Source organism: Oreochromis aureus, linkage group 3 (genome assembly GCF_013358895.1).
Source record: "Oreochromis aureus strain Israel breed Guangdong linkage group 3, ZZ_aureus, whole genome shotgun sequence".
NCBI classification, from domain to species: domain Eukaryota; kingdom Metazoa; phylum Chordata; class Actinopteri; order Cichliformes; family Cichlidae; genus Oreochromis; species Oreochromis aureus.
The window spans coordinates 112284870-112304170 of NC_052944.1; the positions used below are offsets into that span (position 1 = coordinate 112284870).

The following is a 19301-nucleotide window of genomic DNA, read 5'->3' on the forward strand; positions in this document are numbered from 1 at the left end:
TCTGTCAGTGAAATCTGATCCAGAGTCAGAGTGAAGACATATATTTGAACTGTTTCCTGTTTTGAATCCAGAACATTTTGAATGAGTTAAGCTCAGTGAAAAGTTCCAGCTGGAAATGATGATCTGTGTTGGCTACGTGCTGCTGTCAGGTACGACTGTTCACGTCCACACGCAGGAAAAATCTGCTGACTGTTACCAAACGGAGCAGAAATCTCATCACTGGACAATAATGATGAATTCATTGATGATGGCTGCACAAAACCAAGCAGTGTGTTACTCTGATATCAAATATGGATCCTGCTCTTATAATAATGATCATCAGATGATATTATTGTGTTATTTTGTAGTTGAATACAATGTTTGTGTGATTATCAGTAAAAGAAGCAGTGAGGAGGCTGGAGAGAGAGAGAGGACAGAGGGTGAAGTTAGAAACTCCTGACTCTTGGTGGCGCTGTCACTTGGTGTTCGCTCTCTCTGCGGTAGAGTATCACTTCAGTTCCTGCTCAAACACAGTGGTGTTTTTGAGTAGCTTATCTGCTTAGCAATTTAAATAAAAACTGTTAGATACATCCTTTTTTATAGTATAATCTTCACGTGCTTCATCCGAAGGACATTTTCTGTGTACTCACTCCCTAATTTATAGCCAAAGTATTCACTCACTGTGTTTTAATGTTTCGCTAGCTTAGCTTAGCTCGTAGCCGACTCGCTAGCACCATGGCCTCTTCACCTGTCCCTCCTGCACTTTCCTGCTCATTGTGTCAGATATTTAGTTACTCCTCGGCCTCCTTTAGCAGTAATGATACTTGTAACAAATGCAGCATATTTGCAGCTCTGGAGGCCAGGATTACTGAATTGGAGACTCGGCTTCGCACCCTTCATTCACCCGTAGCTAGCCAGGCCCCTGTAGCTGGTGCAGCCGAAGATAGCGTAGTCCCCGCTAGATGTTCCCCGGAAGACCCCAAGCAGCTGGGGAAAGAGGGCGGCTGGGTGACGGTGAGGAGGAAGCATAGTCTTAAACTGAAGCCCCAGGTACACCACCAACCTGTTCATGTGTCTAACCATTTTTCCTCACTCGGCGACACACCCGCCGGGGGTCAAACTCTGGTAATTGGTGATTCTGTTCTCAGACACAAAGCTAGAGACACCGGCAACCATAGTCAATTGTCTTCCAGGGGTCAGAGCAGGCGACATTGAAGGAAATTTAAAACTGCTGGCTAAGGGTAAACGTAAATACAGTAAAATCATAATTCACGTTGGCAGTAATGACACCCGGTTACACCTATCGGAGGTCACTAAAATAAATATTGAATTGGTGTGTAACTTTGCCAAAACAAACAGCAATTTTTCACACCAGCCTATTAATTAACGAAAGACCAAGACAGACTTTAAATTCATTTGAAAGCCTGATGCTTAGCCTTGCCCACCCCTGCTCTAAAAATCAGAAACCAGTCTTACTTGTTATCATCTATCGTCCACCTGGGCCTTACACAGAGTTTCTGTATGATTTCTCAGACTTTTTATCTGATTTAATTCTCAGCTCAGATGAAATAATTATTGTGGGTGATTTTAACATCCATGTAGATGCTAAAAATGACAGCATCAACATGGCATTTAATCTGTTATTAGACTCAATTGGCTTCTCTCAAAATGTAAAAGAACCCACCCACCACTTTGATCACACTCTAGATCTTGTTTTAACATATGGCATAGAAACTGAACATTTAACAGTGTTTCCTGAAAACCCTCTGCTGTCTGATCATTTCCTGATAACATTTACATTTACAATAATTGATTACACAGCAGTGGAGAGTAGACTTCATCACAGTAGATGTCTTTCTGAAAGTGCTGTAACTAAATTTAAGAATATAATCCACCCACTGTTATCATCTTCAATGGCCTGTACCAACATAGAGCAGAGCAGCTATCTGAACGCTACTCCAACAGAGGTCAATTATCTTGTTAATAATTTTACCTCCTCACTACGTACGACTCTGGATACTGTAGCTCCTGTGAAAACTAAGGCCTCAAATCAGAAGTCCCTGACTCCGTGGTATAATTCTCAAACACGTAGCCTAAAGCAGATAACTCGTAAGCTGGAGAGGAAATGGCGTGTCACAAATTTAGAGGATCATCATTTAGCCTGGAGAAATAGTTTGTTGCTTTATAAGAAAGCCCTCCGCAAAGCCAGAACATCTTACTATTCATCACTTATTGAAGAAAATAAGAACAACGCTAGGTTTCTCTTCAGCACTGTAGCCAGGCAGACAAAAAGTCAGAGCTCTACTGACCCAACAATCCCTTTAACGTTAACTAGTAATGACTTCATGAACTTCTTCACAAATAAAATTCTTATCATTAGAGAAAAAATTACCAATAATCATCCCACAGATGTAATATTATCTACAGCTACTTTTAGTACCATCAATGTTAAGTTAGACTCTTTTTCTCCAATTGATCTTTCTGAGTTAACTTCAGTAATTACTTCCTTCAAACCATCAATGTGTCTTTTAGACCCCAGATCCAGGTGACAGCAAGTCAAAATGATGTCACCTGTCTTTGATTGGTTTGTAGATGTCACTGTTTCCATTGGACCTGAGTGACGGTACAAAGACAGAGAGGGAGAGAAAGGAGAGAGAGGATGGAGACAGCAAAGAGAGAGTAAACACAAACAGGTGAGAGTGGACAGGTGACCAAGGTCAGCAACCAATCAGAAAGCTTCTGTTTGACCCACAGTCACTGATGATGACTGCACATAACCAAGCAGTGTGTTACTCTTATATCAAATATGGATCCTGCTCTTATAATAATGATCATCAGATGATATTATTGTGTTATTTTGTAGCTGAATACGATGTTTGTGTGATTATCAGTGAAAGAAGCAGTGAGGAGGATGGAGAGAGAGAGAGGACAGAGGGTGAAGTTAGAAACACTAAAAGGATTTTTCATGGATTTCATGGATGATTTGAGTGATTTCCAGCAGGACACGTAAACATGTCAGTGGACGTTCTAAAGAACATATTCACTGATATGAAACGTGTCATTGAACAGGATCGATATCAGTGAAAACTTGGTGGAAACAGCTGTGACTACATGGATGTGACACACTTCAAATCTGTTCTCCACTCTTGGATTTGGGATCCATGGAGCTGCTGCTGAGTCTGTACAATAAAGGATGGTGTGGAAGGCTGCAGTATACACAAACACTTTGTGGTTACAACCTAAACCTCCCACCATCTATAAAGCACTGATGACATCATGACGTTTGGTGAGTGCTGCCAGGAAGTTAGCTCGGGGATGTAAACAGCAGCCAAAAACACAGCAGTGAATTCCATCAGCAGAAAACAGGGACGACATTTCAGCAGCAACAACTAAACACTGAACAATCAGCTGATTAATGAGGACATGAAGTCAGACATTAGGAGCAGCAGCAGGAATGAGAGTGAATCCATGAGCTGCTGTGACATCAGTGTTAGCTCACATATTTGACACATGTTCAGTCCAGATGTGTCTTCTCACTCAGTTTGTCCCACTGTTGGCAGTACGAGAGCACAGCTGGTTCACCTCTGAGCCTCACTCTGACCCACAGCTCTGTCACTCATCAGTACATCACACTTTAATCACACTAAACCAGAGTCTTCCTCAGCACCTTCATCCTCACTCACCATGTTTATGGCACTAAACTCTGTGTCTGTAGTTCTGTCTGTAGTCAGAGGAGAAGCTCAGACGGTGACTGCTCTGGATATTTGTCACTGTTTTTAACATCAGAGTTCACTTCACTACAAAGAAGCTCTTCATAGATTCTTATTTCTGTCTCTCTAACAGGAGCGTCTGAATGACCAACAACAGCAGCAGCAGGTTTAAAATACTGCCCCCTAATGACACAACACAGGTACTACATGTAGATGTGAGTCTACAACCCACAGCGTACGACTACCAATGCAGGATCATGCTAAGTGCACACACACATTTCCTGATCAACACAAAATATCATTTTATCTGAGAAACTCAAACTAATGAGACTCGTTTAGTTCTGTGTATATCTGAAGAACTAAACTACTAATCTACACTAATTGATGATGTTAATGATCACATCTGGACTCACCGAGCCTTTCTGCAGTTCCTCACAGCTGGAATCAGTCTCTGTCGTCCCCAGATTGATGTGTTGTACTTCTGCAGGTCCAACTCATCCAGAACCTCCTCTGACATCTGCAGTATGAAGGCAAGAGCTGAGCACTGGATCTCAGAGAGTTTCTTCTCTGATCTGTTCTCTGACTTCAGGAACTCTTGGATCTCCTGATGTACTGAGAGGTCGTTCATCTCCATCAGACAGTGGAAGATGTTGATGCTTCTGTCAGGAGAGATTTTATCACTGTTCATCTTCTTCAGGTTGTTGATGACTCTCTGGATGGTTCCTGGACCGTTCTCTGTCTGACCCAGCAGACCTACTAAGAGTCTCTGGTTGGACTCCAGAGAGAGGCCATGAAGGAAGCGAACAAACAGGTCCAGGTGGCCATTTTCACTCTCGAGGGATTTCTCCATGACTCTGCTCAAAAGTACCTCAAGTGATCGGAGATCTCTGTTATCAAAAAGACTTGAAATCTTCTTGGTCAAAGATTTTGGTTTTAGGAAGTTCTTCAACATGTCTGACTTCCTGTTGGTGAAACAGTGGAACATGTAGACTGCAGCCAGAAACTCCTGAATGCTCAGATGAACAAAGCAGTAGACTGGTTTCTGGAAGATCACACACTCTCTCTTGAAGATCTCTGTACAAACTCCTGAGTACACCGAGGCCTCTGTCACATCCAGACCACACTGCTCCAGGTCTTCTTGGTAGAACATGATGTTTCCTTTCTCCAGATGTTCAGACGCCAGCCTCCCCATCTTCAGAAGAACTTCCCTGTCAGCCTCCGTCAGCTCCTGTGGACTCGTCTCATGTCCCCCATGGTACTTGTTCTTCTTCCTCTTTGTCTGAACCAGCAGGAAGTGTGAGTACATGTCAGTCAGGGTCTTGGGCAGCTCTCCTCTCTGCTCTGTAGTCAACATGTGCTCCAGAACTGTAGCAGTGATCCAGCAGAAGACTGGGATACTACACATGATGTGGAGGCTCCTGGATGTCTTCATGTGGGAGATGATTCTGCTGGACAGCTCTTCATCACTGAATCTCCTCCTGAAGTACTCCTCCTTCTGGGCGTCAGTGAAGCCTCGTGCTTCTGTTACCCTGTCAACACATGTAGGAGGGATCTGATTGGCTGCTGCAGGTCGGGAAGTTATCCAGACGAGAGCCGAGGGAAGCGGATTCCCCTGGATGAGGTTTGTCAGCAGCTGGCTGACTGATGACTTCTGTGTGACATCAGACAGCAGCTTCCTGTTGGTGAAATCCAATGAAAGTCTGCTTTCATCCAGGCCGTCAAAGATGAACAAAAGCTGAGAGACAGCCAGCTTCTCTGCTGTGACCTTCTGTAATGTTGGATGGAAAACATGGAGCAGCTCCAGAAGACTGTACTGCTCATCTCTGATCAGGTTCAGCTCCCTGAATGAAAGCAGAACCACCACACTGACATGTTGGTTCTCCAAGCCCTCTGCCCAGTCCAGAGTGAACTTCTGCACTGAGAAGGTTTTTCCAACACCAGCCACGCCGTTGGTCAGAACCACTCTGATGGCTCTCTGTTGGTCAGGGAAAGCTTTAAAGATGTCCTGGCACCTGATTGGAGCGTCATGGAGGGCGTCCATCTTGGAAGCTGCCTCCAGCTGCCTCACCTCATGTTGGGTATGAACCTCTTCACTCTGTCCCTCTGTGATGTAGAGCTCAGTGTAGATCCTGTTGAGGAGGGTTCTACTTCCTGTTTCATCACTTCCTTCAGTCACACGTTCACATCTCCTCCTCAGACTGATCTTATGTTCATCTAAAACCTCCTGCAGACCAACATCTGCTGAAAGAAAGAAAAACAGAAAGAAAACTCTTCAATGTCTGAACAACACAAGAAGTCCAGTTTTCAGAAATGAGTCCATCAGCAGACAGATGTTCAGTCTTACTTTGTACACAGCTGCTCTGACTGGCTGTCTGCAGTCCAGCTCTGCTTCTGGATCTTTCTCCACACTGGGGACAGGAGGAGTCTCCTGATGAAGCAGACTGGTCCCAGTATGAGGAGATGCACTGTCTGCAGAACCAGTGTCCACAGCTGGTAGAGACTGGATCCTTCAGGACGTCCTGACACAAAGCACAGCAGGACAGCTGCTCCTCCTCAAAAACACCACTCCTCTTCCTCTTCCTCTCTCTGTTTTGGTGTAAATCAGAGAACTTTATCAAACTACCTGTTCTCAGTGGTCTTCATGTTCTGTACTCCTGCAGTCTCCTTCCATTACTTAACGTTTTACACTGACCGCGCTCACAGTGAACTGTCATGAACAAATTTACAACAAAGCTGTCTGAAACTAGACAGACAGCAACTGCAACTGCAAGTTAAATGTCAGGCAACTGATTGAGGGCAATGGCAGACACAAGGTCAGTTTGGCTCCTCTTTTGGGGGAATAATTGCATCATTAGAATGATGAGGAAAAGGAAGAAGAGGAAGAGGAAAAGAATGAATGAAGTCAAGTCAGACTCAATGTCTGCTCACTTTACACAAAGAGAGACACCTACTGCTACAAGACAAGTAACACAGAGAACTGTTCATAACAATAAAATGTTAAAGGGCCTTGATGCATTCTCAATCATTCAGGAAAGTAAATCTCCAAAAGTTGATTCTGTTCATCTGAACGTAGCGTTTTGTGGGAGAAACGTTTCATCACTCATCGAAGTGACTTCTTCGGTCTCAGCTGACTGCAGGTTTCCCCAATCTTATAAACAGCACATTTGCATAATGACTGATGCTAATGCTAGCTCGGTCTGTCACAGGCTAACCGCTCACCTTTTATCCGGAGAGCTGCTGCAATTTCGACACCAATGTGTGTTCAGCTTTGTAATATGTTCCTTAGCCGCTCTGAAGCTAATTTTTTTTTCAGTTCACTGTGAGTTTAAAGTAACCTAGAGGATAATTTTTAGTGCATTTCTCTCTCATAAATAGGCCTATAGTGTGGAGAAATTAAGCACTCTGCTTTAATGCCTCTGAACTGAACTCACATGTGTATTTTGTTGCTTATTTGCACATGGTTCTGAAATTGTTATGGTGTATTGTATTTTGAATGCCTATGGTTACTTACCATAAGAAAAGTCCAAGGACCAGGACGATATTCGGTTGTGATATATGGCGAGCCAACCACTTTGAGGACGATCCACCCCAAAGAAGATACTCTAAATTCTTAAAGGGCCCCAACGAGTACTTTTATTTTGTTTAAGTGTGCACACTATTTATTTTATTTTGTACTTTTTTCTGTACAAATTGGACAATATCTGTTATACCTTGTAACAATACAAGAGTGGCTACTCAAAACTTAACATTGTGTCCAGGTCATTATTGCTCCTCAATACTTTGGCTCCATACGAATTTGGTGTCTTCTGATTCTGGCCAGGGTCTTATTACGAGCCCAAGTAGTTATTGTGCTGTAATTCACCTTTATACGTTAAAGTTGGTTACACATGCAACTTTAAATGTGGTTAACCTTTATAAATGGAGCGGTCACAGCAGCCCCTCGTCTCTGTAGCAGGAGACGGAAGAGGGAAGAACTTTGTCACATTTTAATACTTTAGTTTTGTTTCTTTTATTAGTTCGTATTTTTAAACTGCCTTTATTCCCTATCATCTGACTTTTCTTCCTCCATAAATCCAGATACAGTCAGTAATACTACACATGTGAGGATCAGAAAATACAATCCCAGAACTTTAATGAAAAGCTGGATCTAATTTTATCTTCATATTAAACCCTAAACCTCAGATTCTGGAAACTTTCCTTACCCCACATATTAAATATCAAATATTGACATTAATACTACAGAAAATCATGACGGTGATATTTATGCAGAAACATTATACATTCTAATGAGGTCACAACCTTAAACAGTGTTCTATAAAATATAGTGTTAGTCCTCTTACGCAGTAGGTCCATCACTGAAGAACAGAGGTTGTTCTTTGGACCAGTCATTCCTCATAGACGGACAGCTGGATGATGGAGACTGTGACCTTTGACCTCTGTGAAGACAAACCATGTTTATTCATAACAAATATCAAATTCCCATCTAGGTAGTCCTGAATCCAAAACTACAGCTACTACAGATAATTGTCATGTGATCATGATTAACTTTATTTGTACAGCACCTTCTTAAACCAGAGTTAAAGGGCTTTCACTGAATTTACAAAAACAAAGCAAATTACAGGGTTAAAACTTTCTAAAATCCACAATTTGAGAGAAAAGGAAGAAATGACAACAACAGAAATTAATAAACAGTAAGTAGACATTATACAAAATCCAGTCTATACAGGTCAGTTTTTTTTTTTTTTTTTCTATGAAGGTGGGAACTAATTGAGCTGAACTCTTAGGAGAAAAGCTGGTCCCACAATCATCTGGCTAAAACAACTAAATCCTCACTTCCCCGTCCTCTCAACACCGGAGAGATAAAAGTTTTTCAATATGAAAAAACTGTGAAATCAACATTTCTGAGATTTTGAAATGTGATGATCTTGTGTGATTAAAGGGGCTCAAGAGTACTTGAAAATCTGAAGATGCTTTTTGTCGTGTTCATGCAGAAATATAGAAAGACGTGAACCCTTTAAATGTGTTGGTCCTCTTACACTGTTGGTGCAGGTCCATCACTGAAGAGCAGAGGTTGATCTTTGGACCAGTCACTCCTCATAGACAGACAGCTAGATGCTGGAGACTGTGACCTCTGACCTCTGCAAACACAGACATTTTGATTTATATCACACCTGTGTGAGAAATCTAAATCCAGAACTACAAATAAATCTGTGACCATGATCAACTTTATTTGTAAAAACAACTTTTTACAGCAGAGGTACAAGGTGTCTCATTTAAAGAAAAAATAGCAGCATTAAATACATGGTATGAGGTAAAAAGAAGAAATGAAAACAAATGAAAATTAATAAATAGTAAAAATAATAGTAAAACTTTAAGTAGACAGTCCATGCAGGCAACTTCTTACTTCCTCTGTAACACTGGGAGCACATTCAGCTGAACTCAAAAGAGAAGCCAGTTCCATAATCCTTTAGCTAAAACATTAAAAAGCTCACCTGCCCCGCCATTATACAGTTAAAAGACAGCAGTGTAGCTGGGGGGGCACAAAACATTAAAATCAGTAAAATGAACATGTTCTCTTAGATGAGATGTTGTAGCTGACTGACAGCTGCAGAGATGTTCAGAGGAAAACGAGAAATCATTTTGTGTTGGAAAAAATCTTTTAGTTGAAACGTCAGTAAATAAATCGTCTCAGTGTCACAGTTTTTATCAATTGGTGAGTTAGCAGCAGTTTTCTTACTTTGTTGGTTCATCACTGAACTCTGGAGGAGGATCTTTGGACCGGTCACTGGTCACAGACGGACAGCTGGATCCTGCAGACTCTGCTCTGTCCTCCTCTTCCTCCATCATCATCTTCTTGTGGACTTCAGTCAGTCTGAGAGGTAAACCACAAACACTCAGTCAGTTCACATTAACAGAAGTAACTGAGTTACAGTCGCTGACCTCTGACCTGTCATGTAACCTAGAAACCAGGTCAATATGTCTGTAGGTTCTCAGCCATCCAGGTCATGGTGATCTAAGGAGCTTGGAAAGAAAAAAGAGACTTCTTTAAGTGAAGACATTTAATCCGAGAAGCTTCTTCAGCTCTACAACCAAACGGTGGAGAGTCCCAGATATTTAAACGGAGAGGGAAAGAAAGCATGTCGCTGACCCACTATTGATCATGTGATCAGGCACATGATCAGTAGTGGGCTTTATTGATTCTCACTAGCTCTGCTTTGACAGTCACCACCATCACTGAGCAGCATATCAAAGACATTTCTGCACATTAACTGCATGTTGTGGGTCAAATGTTTGTGCATGTTGGAGGCATTTCCTCTTTGTTGTGATAAGTGTTGGATCATTACTCAAAAACGTCATTATTACACATATTACACAAAACACTTTAATTAAAAGTAATGCAGTACATTTACTTAATGTACTGTCTGTGGCTTATTTAAGGGAACAGGAAGTTATTTTAGTGCTCACCATACCTCTGTGCACATCACATGTCATATATATATGTCACACATTAATTATTATCAGCATCAATGAAACAATCTATTGTGCTCAATCCAGTTTTTATGTCTCTGTGCAGATTTGGACACAAATGTTGAACTATGACTTCTGTTTGTCAGTATCAGCAGTCTGACTCTGTGTGTTTAAAGAGTTTGAATGCTGTGATTTCAAAGTTTACTGCTGACGGCTTCCATTTGGAATCCCTCTGAAATTAGAAGATCAAACAAATCTGATGAGGAAATGTTGCTGCCCAGATGACAATGAGCTGGAAATGAAAAATGTGTGTGTGGTTGTGTAGCTGTGAGGGACTAACTACAGCGGGACTGCAGTGAATCCCTCAAACCCTCCATAAATCCATCTACAGGATCATTGGAGACTGACAGCAGCACTCAGAGGGAACCAGCAGGGGGCGCTCACTGAGTCCTCTTAAATATTCTCCATTAATTCTGGAGAATATTTAACTTGAATGTCATTATCCTTCATAAAACAACTGAAGTCCAGCATTTTACAGTTTTACTGTGAGCCTGTTCAGAGTCCACATGAACACTGAGTGTGACTAAACATCACAGAACAGTCACACTTCCTCTGTTAAAGAGGATCAAACAGTGGCAGACATGTGAGGAACGTTTCATGATGTTGTTACTGACCTGCAGCACAGTCTGTTGAAGACGCTCACAGTAGTCTGATGTGATATGAGGAGAACAAACCTGCACACTCTGTTTATAAAGGCTCTGAGCTGGATGTTGGAGACTTTGTTGTTGCTTTTGAATCTTTATTCAACACCAGGCGTCAGAGATGAAACCAGTCTTCGTGTGTTCTCTGCAAAATCACGCTAACAAACAAAGAGCAGCTGCTCTGTGATGAAGAGGAAACCTCAGAGACTGGAATGAATCAAAGTTGCACTTACTCAGCTTCTTCCCATGAATGTCTTCACTCTGCAGCTCTCTGCTGTCTGGACCAGGTCTGTGTAGAAACAGAGAAAATCCTCTGCTTCTCCTCCGTCAGCAGTCCTCTGTGTCGGCAGGCTGTGTCACATTAAACACTTCACACCAGCAAAGAGTCTGAAGTTCCAGCTCGCACGTCAAAGAACAGCTGCCACACCTTAATATTTTACTTATTTACTTTATTTTACTTTGCTCAATCATTAACCTGCAGCAAATGTTGCTCAGTCTGTGTCTCTGTTTACAGTCTACTAGATCCAGTCAGAGCAGCAGCAGCCAGTCCCATCATCCAAAAGAAGTCATATGACCTCAGCAGCAGCTCGCAGGGTGTGTTCCAAAAGTGCCTCCTATCCTAACTCCTTTTCCTAACGTCCTTTCCTTGATGTAAACATCATAGAGGTCAAAGAAAGATGGGCAGGAGAAGTGATAAGAAGACTTTGTAAAACAGAAAAGTGTTGGACTGAGAATCCAAACAGCCTCACACTAATCTCACCTTAACGACTTGATGCAGAATGTCCTCCATGTTGAAAGTACAATGATGAAGATGGACTACAACATGTGCATCTTAATTAAGCACATGTTCTAACCCTGCTGATTTCCTCAGGTCATTTAAAGGAGAACAGCCGGTGAAATATCAGGTTTGAGTTTAAAGCAAAAGGAACATTTTGGGTCAGATTTACCGACGTCTGCAGCACAAAGACTTCTTTAGATGGTAAAAAGCTGCTGGATTTACTGACGAGGCTCAGAGTCAGTTTGTGACTAAAAGCTGTGGACAGGAGGATTTTTGTGGCCTGATGTGTTTGTAAGAGTTTCACTTTCAGGAGGAGAAGACTTCAATGAGTCACACAAATGTGAACTACAAAGTCTGTGACACACAATTTACTGCAAACTGCATGAAATCTGACCTGAAGACATTCAGTCTTCTGCCTGTTGTGGTTGTGACAGCTGCTAGTAGGAGAGTTTGTTTGTAGGAGGTGAAGATGTTCTCAGAACGAGTGCGTAATCGGCTCTTTGTGTCGAGGCTAAAAGCTGTGAGCCAAAACCAATGTTCCCTCCAATTTTTTTATGTTCTGAGCGAACACACAAACTCCCTGAGCGTCCCTTGGACCACTGTGAGCGACATCAGACGTGTGCACTGTGGTCGCGCCGGCATCTAATCCATCCAAGTTACATGGTTTATTAAAATAATCAAATTACAGCATTTATGTTAGACTACTTTTAATTAACTGCTTTAGCCCACTTACAATGAAAATGTAAAAAAAAATCTAGCCATTGGCCTGTGTAGTATGTTAACACTATTGGAAGTAAACTCCAATTTCGAAAACACACTTTGTTTTTTGTTTTGTTTTTTTGTTTTTTTCATAAAGCTCTGACTTGTATTATGAGTCTGAGTCTGTGGTCTGGGAGAGAGTCTGTAACTCTCTGTCTGCAAAATACAGTATATAATGACCAATGCTGGGCAATTAATTATATAGTTACTACTTCAAAAAAGTAACTCAGTTTGGCAAACAACAAAGTTTTTTGCAGCAATTTTTTTAATGCAGCCAAGGCGTTTTTAAATAAACATTTCAAACTATTTACAGAACAATCAGCTGTTCTGCATCAAATCTGATGCCACACAAATTATTTGTGCCACTCCAAAAAATAATTTCTGTCCACTATGAGATAAAGGAGAACAACAGCCTGATACCTGCAGGCCTGACAACAGGAGATGTATCACTGCTGTAACACCTGTAACATTCAGCAGTCGCCTCATTGTTCTGACACACACAACAAAACTATTGACTACACTACACACTAACTACACAAGATTTGCGCTAAACGTCTCAAATCTCTCACATCTCAAAACACCGGCCTCAATCCTAAAACTTCCCCCCGTTTCTTAACAACTAGATGCCACGTTGCCATACCATTTTTTGATTGGTCGACATGGTACTTTTTTGGACGAATAGGAAAGAGAGAGGGGGGTGGGGGGTTGTTTTTGCTCACAGGCTGAGAGTGCTTTCGAGCCTTTTTTCTTATAAAACGCAGTTTTTACCGTTTGTCCCGCAGTAAATATAAACAACGATAGTATTCAGGAAGAAAACTAAACATTGCAGATATTTTTATCATAACTCTGGTTTTACGTGGCCGATCAACACAATTTAAAAACTGGTATAAAGTCCACACTTTTTCCGTCAATTGTTCCGTCTGTCCTGCTCACATCTCCAATGGTTGTACACGTTGTCATTAACGTGGCTTCACTGCACATCAGCCACGCCGCTTTGCTAGCTAAAACACCGGTGTCGGCACATAAGGACGCTGTCATAGCCTGTCAACCACGTTGATTAGCTGCGTATATACGAATGTGAATCGCATTATTGGCTGGACTATAGGATAAGGTGGCATCGTTCTAATCCCATACTGGAGCAGCCAGTCACTTACTGACTAACACTGCAAAACAGAATTGTTAAAGTAATAATTTTAATTTCAATTCAGGTTAGATTTTTTTTGTGCGCAACGCAGATTTTCTGTGCGCACTCAGTCCTCGCGCTGAGAGTTTAGAGGCTGAACTTCTTGTTCCTCCATAACACTGTTTTAATGAAACAGAGCAGAAATGAGCTTCTGTTTCTCAGCAGTGCGCACACAGAGAGCCACTCCTCTCTGCTCAGTCTGAACAAATCAAAGTGAAATGTCTGTGAAAATACAGCTGCTCATGTAACTGTGTCAGATTAATGCCTCAATGTTTCACTGTCAGATTAAAAATTAAATAAAAATGATTAGAAGCAAGCAGGAGGCAGATTTTCACAATAAGAGCACTTTGTTTTTAATTCAGTTAATGTCAAACTGTCATCAACAACTCTGTGTTGTCTCTGTCTCTGAGCAGATTCAGGCATTACTCCAAAAATAAGGCTTTTTATTACTATTATACTTTTCATTAGTCTCCAGGTTGATGATTATAAATAGAATTATTAAAGTTTTTATCATTTCAGGCCTTAAAATCAACATGAATTTGGTTCTAATCAAAGAAGCTCCTTTAAAGTGTGTCATTAAAATCCTCACACAGGCTTAAAAAGGTGACATTAACATTAAAATAAATGAATGAAGCTTCAGCTGAGAGCTTCATGCAGTCATCATAAGCAGTTCATAGCAGTCACAGCTCTTTATTACGCAGCTTTGCAGGAATTAAAGTAAGTGAAGTGTCAGAGTTTGTGTGAGAAGCTGCTTTATGGACAGCTGTAGACACGTCTTTATTATTTCTTCATAAATCAAACACACAGGTTTGACTGTAGATGATTTAAAGTGTGTCGCTGTGCAGTGAAAGCTGTTTGTGTGACGCCCTGACCTCCTGTGAATGAAACAGCCAATCAGATCCATCAGAGAGAGAGCAGGAAGTGTTGTGTGTTTGTGACAGAACAAGGAAACAGTGATAATGATGAACATAAAGATCCTCTGATGACATGTTTGTGTTTCCTGTTACAGTAACACTTGTTCATCTGTTGCTCTCCTGCACTTTCCTATAAATACAGGAGAAAAAGTCCATTTAGTTTCATTTCCTAAAGCTCAGAGTTACACTTCACATTCCTGCACTCACATCAAAAAGCTTCACTTTGGTCCAACATGAAACACAGAGAGACTGCAGAACATCTGGAACATCTGCACTTTGACCCAAACTGTTACAGCCAGAATATTTTCTACATATTTCAGACATGAAGCAAACCTCTGATTTCTTACATGTTCATGGATGGATGGACGTGTTTAAACTGCTTCAACATCCCACGTGTTTTATTTAAATATGAACTGTGAACAACATGTAACCATCTGTAAATGTCTGTGAAGGTTCTCAGTCATCCAGGTCATCGTAGTCAAAGGAGTTTGCAAAGAAAAGCGTCTGGACTTCTTTAAGTTGCTTGAAGACGTTTCACCTCTCATCCGAGAAGCTTCTTCAGTTCTAAGGTCAAATGGCCGAGAGTCCCAGATTTAAACCCAGTGGGAGTATCCCCCCAAGGAGGGACAAAGGACCCCCTGGTGATCCTCTAATCACTGATTATTTGTAAAGTTCATCTGCTGCTCACATGAATCCTGTGATGAAAGATTTATTTCACTGTCCAAGCAAATCCACGTCTGTAACAGGAGACTGAAGAAGATTGTAACAGAGTCCAACAGTCTGCAGTGGCCACCACAGTCCACCGTCTTCACATCACAAGGACAATTTCAACATGTCTGTGAAGTCTCCTTGTACTCACGCCTTGATGAACAAGTAGGTATAGTTCAAATATGGGTTTTCAGTGAGTTTATAAGAACAATTTACTGTTACTGCTGCTGTTTGTGTTTTGTCAGGTTTGTTTCATGAATATTTCTCAGACAGAAGAAGGTGATATTCCAACAGAGCTGAAAAAGAGCCGTCGATGCCTTAGATTTGAAGAGCAGAGCAGCTGAAGAAAAGCTGTGACTCCAACGTGAGATGGACCCTGTGATTCATCACCTCCACCAGCAACACACTGACCTGCATTCATCCATAGATGACACTCAGGACCCTGGTTCCACAGCTGTTCTTGTTCACAGCTGCATCCAATTAGAGAGGAAACTGTATAATGCAATGATGATGTTCCAGCATCATGTTGTTGCTCCTCCCCCACATGCTTACCTGCCACAGTTTAACTCCGCCTCTCAGACAGTCATGTCACCTGATCTGCATGTTTTGCTGTACGATGATGTCATCTAGACGTTGATGAGGAGGGCGAGAAAAACTTGTTTTATCCTGCAGATGGCGATCTTGCACCGTGTTCAGAGAGCCGACACTTTGATGCTGCTGCTCTACTCAACTTACTTTTAGCCTGGGTTGGACTCTATATGAGCAGCTTCCACTCTGGTTTCACTGTTAAACACACCTGTTTGATTTCACTTGGAAAAGTTGAAAAATAAATATTTTATTGCAAAATTATTTGTTGGTACATTTTTGAGGGTCAAATATCCTGTTTGATTTGAGGAATGAACTGTTAAGGTGAAAAAATGAATCAGGTTAAAATGCTTTAAACCAGTGCAGATGTATAATGTAATGTAAAATGTTGATAATGGTTGTAGTGGGCTTGTAATGTAAACGCGGTCTGATTAAATGTGACATTAATGGTGACGCTGCATAAACCTGATAAAACAGTTCTATTAGTGGGTCTGTGTGATCAGCATCAGTGGGTTAAGGTGAGGCCTTGACTAGTAGAACGTCATGTTGGTGTATGACAACACATGAGCCAACATCAGACTCCGAGCGCTACGATGCTAAAGGTCAGAAGATCCAGTGTGACATCATCGTTACCTGGCAACAGCAGCCCTCATCTGACTTTATTGGAGGATATTTACACCAGCAACACTGTTTAGTTTGATATGACGGATTAACAACATGCTGTGATATCCAGTTCATCTGTAATAGATACTGGATCTAATCAGTCAGCAGATATTTGATCAGCTTATTTATAACTATACTAGAAACAAACACAACTGTGTTGGTGATTCATGCAAACTTGCATATCAGCCTTTGAAGGTTTTGTAGTATTGAGAACAAAGAGGTTGTGTTAGGGCTGAAAAGCCCGACTTGTTCTCCTCTGCAGGTCATCAAATGCACCACAGAAGTTTGTATTTGCACAGCCTGTATATGTTTGATGGCTTTATTATTCTCTGTTCAAAGACAATAAATGTGGAAAATGTCTCATGTAGTATCAGCTTCATTTAAAATGACTGCAAACATTTAGAGAACATGTGCTGCTGTTTGTCCTACATTTCAACACTGAATGAACCCTGAAAACGTGATGGCAGGTGGCAGATTGGAGTCCACATGAAATATCGGCTGTATGAAGACTGGAAAATATAGATGATACAAATATGCAGCCACACATTTGTGGACATGGATAAACTCTCTGATCCAAAAAGCAGGAAGTGACACAGCTAGAAAATGAAAGTGTGTAACAGCTGAAGTCAAATGTAATGCAGAGTTGAATCTGCACTTGGATCCATGTGTGAAAGGTCCACATGTAGGGATCACATGAGTCCTGATGTTTGTCAGTGCAGCTTGATAACTCCATCTACTGTGGGCTACATATACTGGGCTGGTAGCTCCATAGTGTTGGAAAGAAACTATTCAATGTACAAAGTTTAAAATCAGAGGCTCTTCTAACACAGGAGCCATGTTGAGTTTAGATCCCAGCGACCACCGGCAGTCTGAAATGGAATGAAGCCCATTGACAGCCAGCAGGTCTAAACAGGAACGCAGCCATTTGTATGCGTGGCAATGATGTGGCTGCAGCTGACACAGGATTGGTTCAAACTAAACATCAGACGCATTTCACAGAGTTCACAAATAAACTCACGTTTTTATCTTTGAAGATCATCATAAAGTAGAATTGATGGTCCAGCAGACAACAGCAGGAGGTTTGAGCCCTTCTGATGCAGCAGAAACAGGATTTGGAGGAAGATGTTAATAGATTAGAAAGAATTGTACACTGTGAATCAATGCAAGTCTTTCTAGATAGACAGATCTTTAATAATCCCTCAGGTAGGTTCCTCTGGGACAGTCACAGATAGTGACACCAATTCTGACGTCCTTTGAAAGCCTGACTTTGAATTTTCATAACTCGTCATGTACACAGGCACCTGTAGAAAAACATTTTTTTACGAGCAGTAATGGGTCTGATGAAACTGGCATTGTGAAAAGTGTTGATGGTGTAGAAATGGATCTGACTAATGACCAGTCTGCTGGTTTTTCTGACACCAGTCAGAAAGCTGACACGACTCTTGAGTCTGTCTGTGATGATCTTTGTGAGGATGACAACATGCTTGATGAGGATTTGCTGAAGTTGTCTCAAAAGAGGAAGAGCTCTGAACCTGCCCACTGTAGTACAAAAACATCGAAAGCTAAGAGAGGAAACAAAACAGGAGAGAGCAGTATGGAGTCTGAAAGTGATTTGTCCCCAAGCCAGGAACACCAGAATCTGTACTCTCCTGCTGAGATCAGGAAATTCTTACAGAAAACCAAAGGCCTCAGGATGGTGAAAGTGAAATCTGGAAATGTTATTGATGATGTGTTGACAGACCAGGAGATTTATCGTTTAAAGAAACTGATTTTGAAAGTGAGAGCTCAAGCACTTACCGCTGATGATGACGATGATGATGTTTAGGAACACGCTCTATATGTCCCTGTCTTTTTTCCTCTGTCTGGCTTCTCTCATGTCTGAATTCAAAATAGGCACATTAAATTTGAATGGTGCTAGAGATGAGGTGAAAAGAGCTGCTTTTTTCGAGCTTAAGGACTTAAAGAAATTAGATATTATGTTGGTTCAAGAAACTCATAGTACTGATAACAATGAGAGTGACTGGAGGAAGGGCTGTGGGGGTAATGTTTTTTTTAGTCATAAGTCCAGCTGTAGTGGAGGTGTGGGGATTGTGTTCTCTAAGAATTTTTTACCTGGTTCTTGCGAAGCAGAGGAAATAATCAAGGGGTGTTTGCTGAAAGTTAAAGTCAAATATGAACATGTGAATATTGTTTTTCTCAATGTGTATGCACCAACTAAAGGAGTGGACAGAATGGGTTGTTTAGATGTCCTGTGTGATACTGTTAAGGTTTCTAGTGATGATGAGTAATTGTTTTTATGTGGGGATTTCAATTGTACTGACAACTCACTCACCTTTGGATAGGAACCACATCGAACCTCATCCTGCATCCTCTCGCAGGCTCAGGCGGCTGGCTGCAGCTGTGGACCTGTCAGATGTGTGGAGGTTTTTCAATGGACATCAGAGACACATGGAGTCACTCTAAGGACAATCATTTATCTTTGGCAAGACTGGATCGCATATACTCATTTAAACAGCATGTGAGTATTTTTAAGGACTGTCAGCTGTCAGCTTTTATGAGGACCTTTTTAAGAGTGATTTCTCAGAAAATCCTAGTTTGTGCAATAGATTCTTCAGGGGACTCCCTCAGGTGGCGGCTGAAACCAATCGAAAACTGGAGGTTCAGCCAACTTTGCATGAACTTCATGCTGCTCTGATGAGTTTTCAGAATGGTAGAGCTCCTGGCATGGATGGTCTTCCTGTTGAGTTCTACAAAGCCTTTTGGTCGGTGAGGATTTGCTGGATGTTGTCACAGATAGTCTGCAGAGAGGCTTGCTGCCTCTGAGCTGTAGAAGGCCGGTAATCACTCTGCTGC

The 19301-nt window shown here is 41.5% G+C and overlaps 1 protein-coding gene across 1 annotated transcript in view; it reads right to left on the bottom strand.

The window, feature by feature from the left end:
* Positions 1 to 11648, bottom strand: part of LOC116328214 (protein NLRC3-like) — a 187977-nt gene extending 176329 nt beyond the window's left edge. The window contains exons 1-2 of the mRNA XM_039603822.1: positions 11619 to 11648; positions 4103 to 5913 (exon numbers count right to left, since the gene is read on the bottom strand). Coding sequence (XP_039459756.1) covers positions 4103 to 5913; positions 11619 to 11648 — 1841 coding nt within the window. The remainder of the gene's footprint in view (positions 1 to 4102; positions 5914 to 11618) is intronic.
* Positions 11649 to 19301: the final 7653 nt, after the last annotated feature.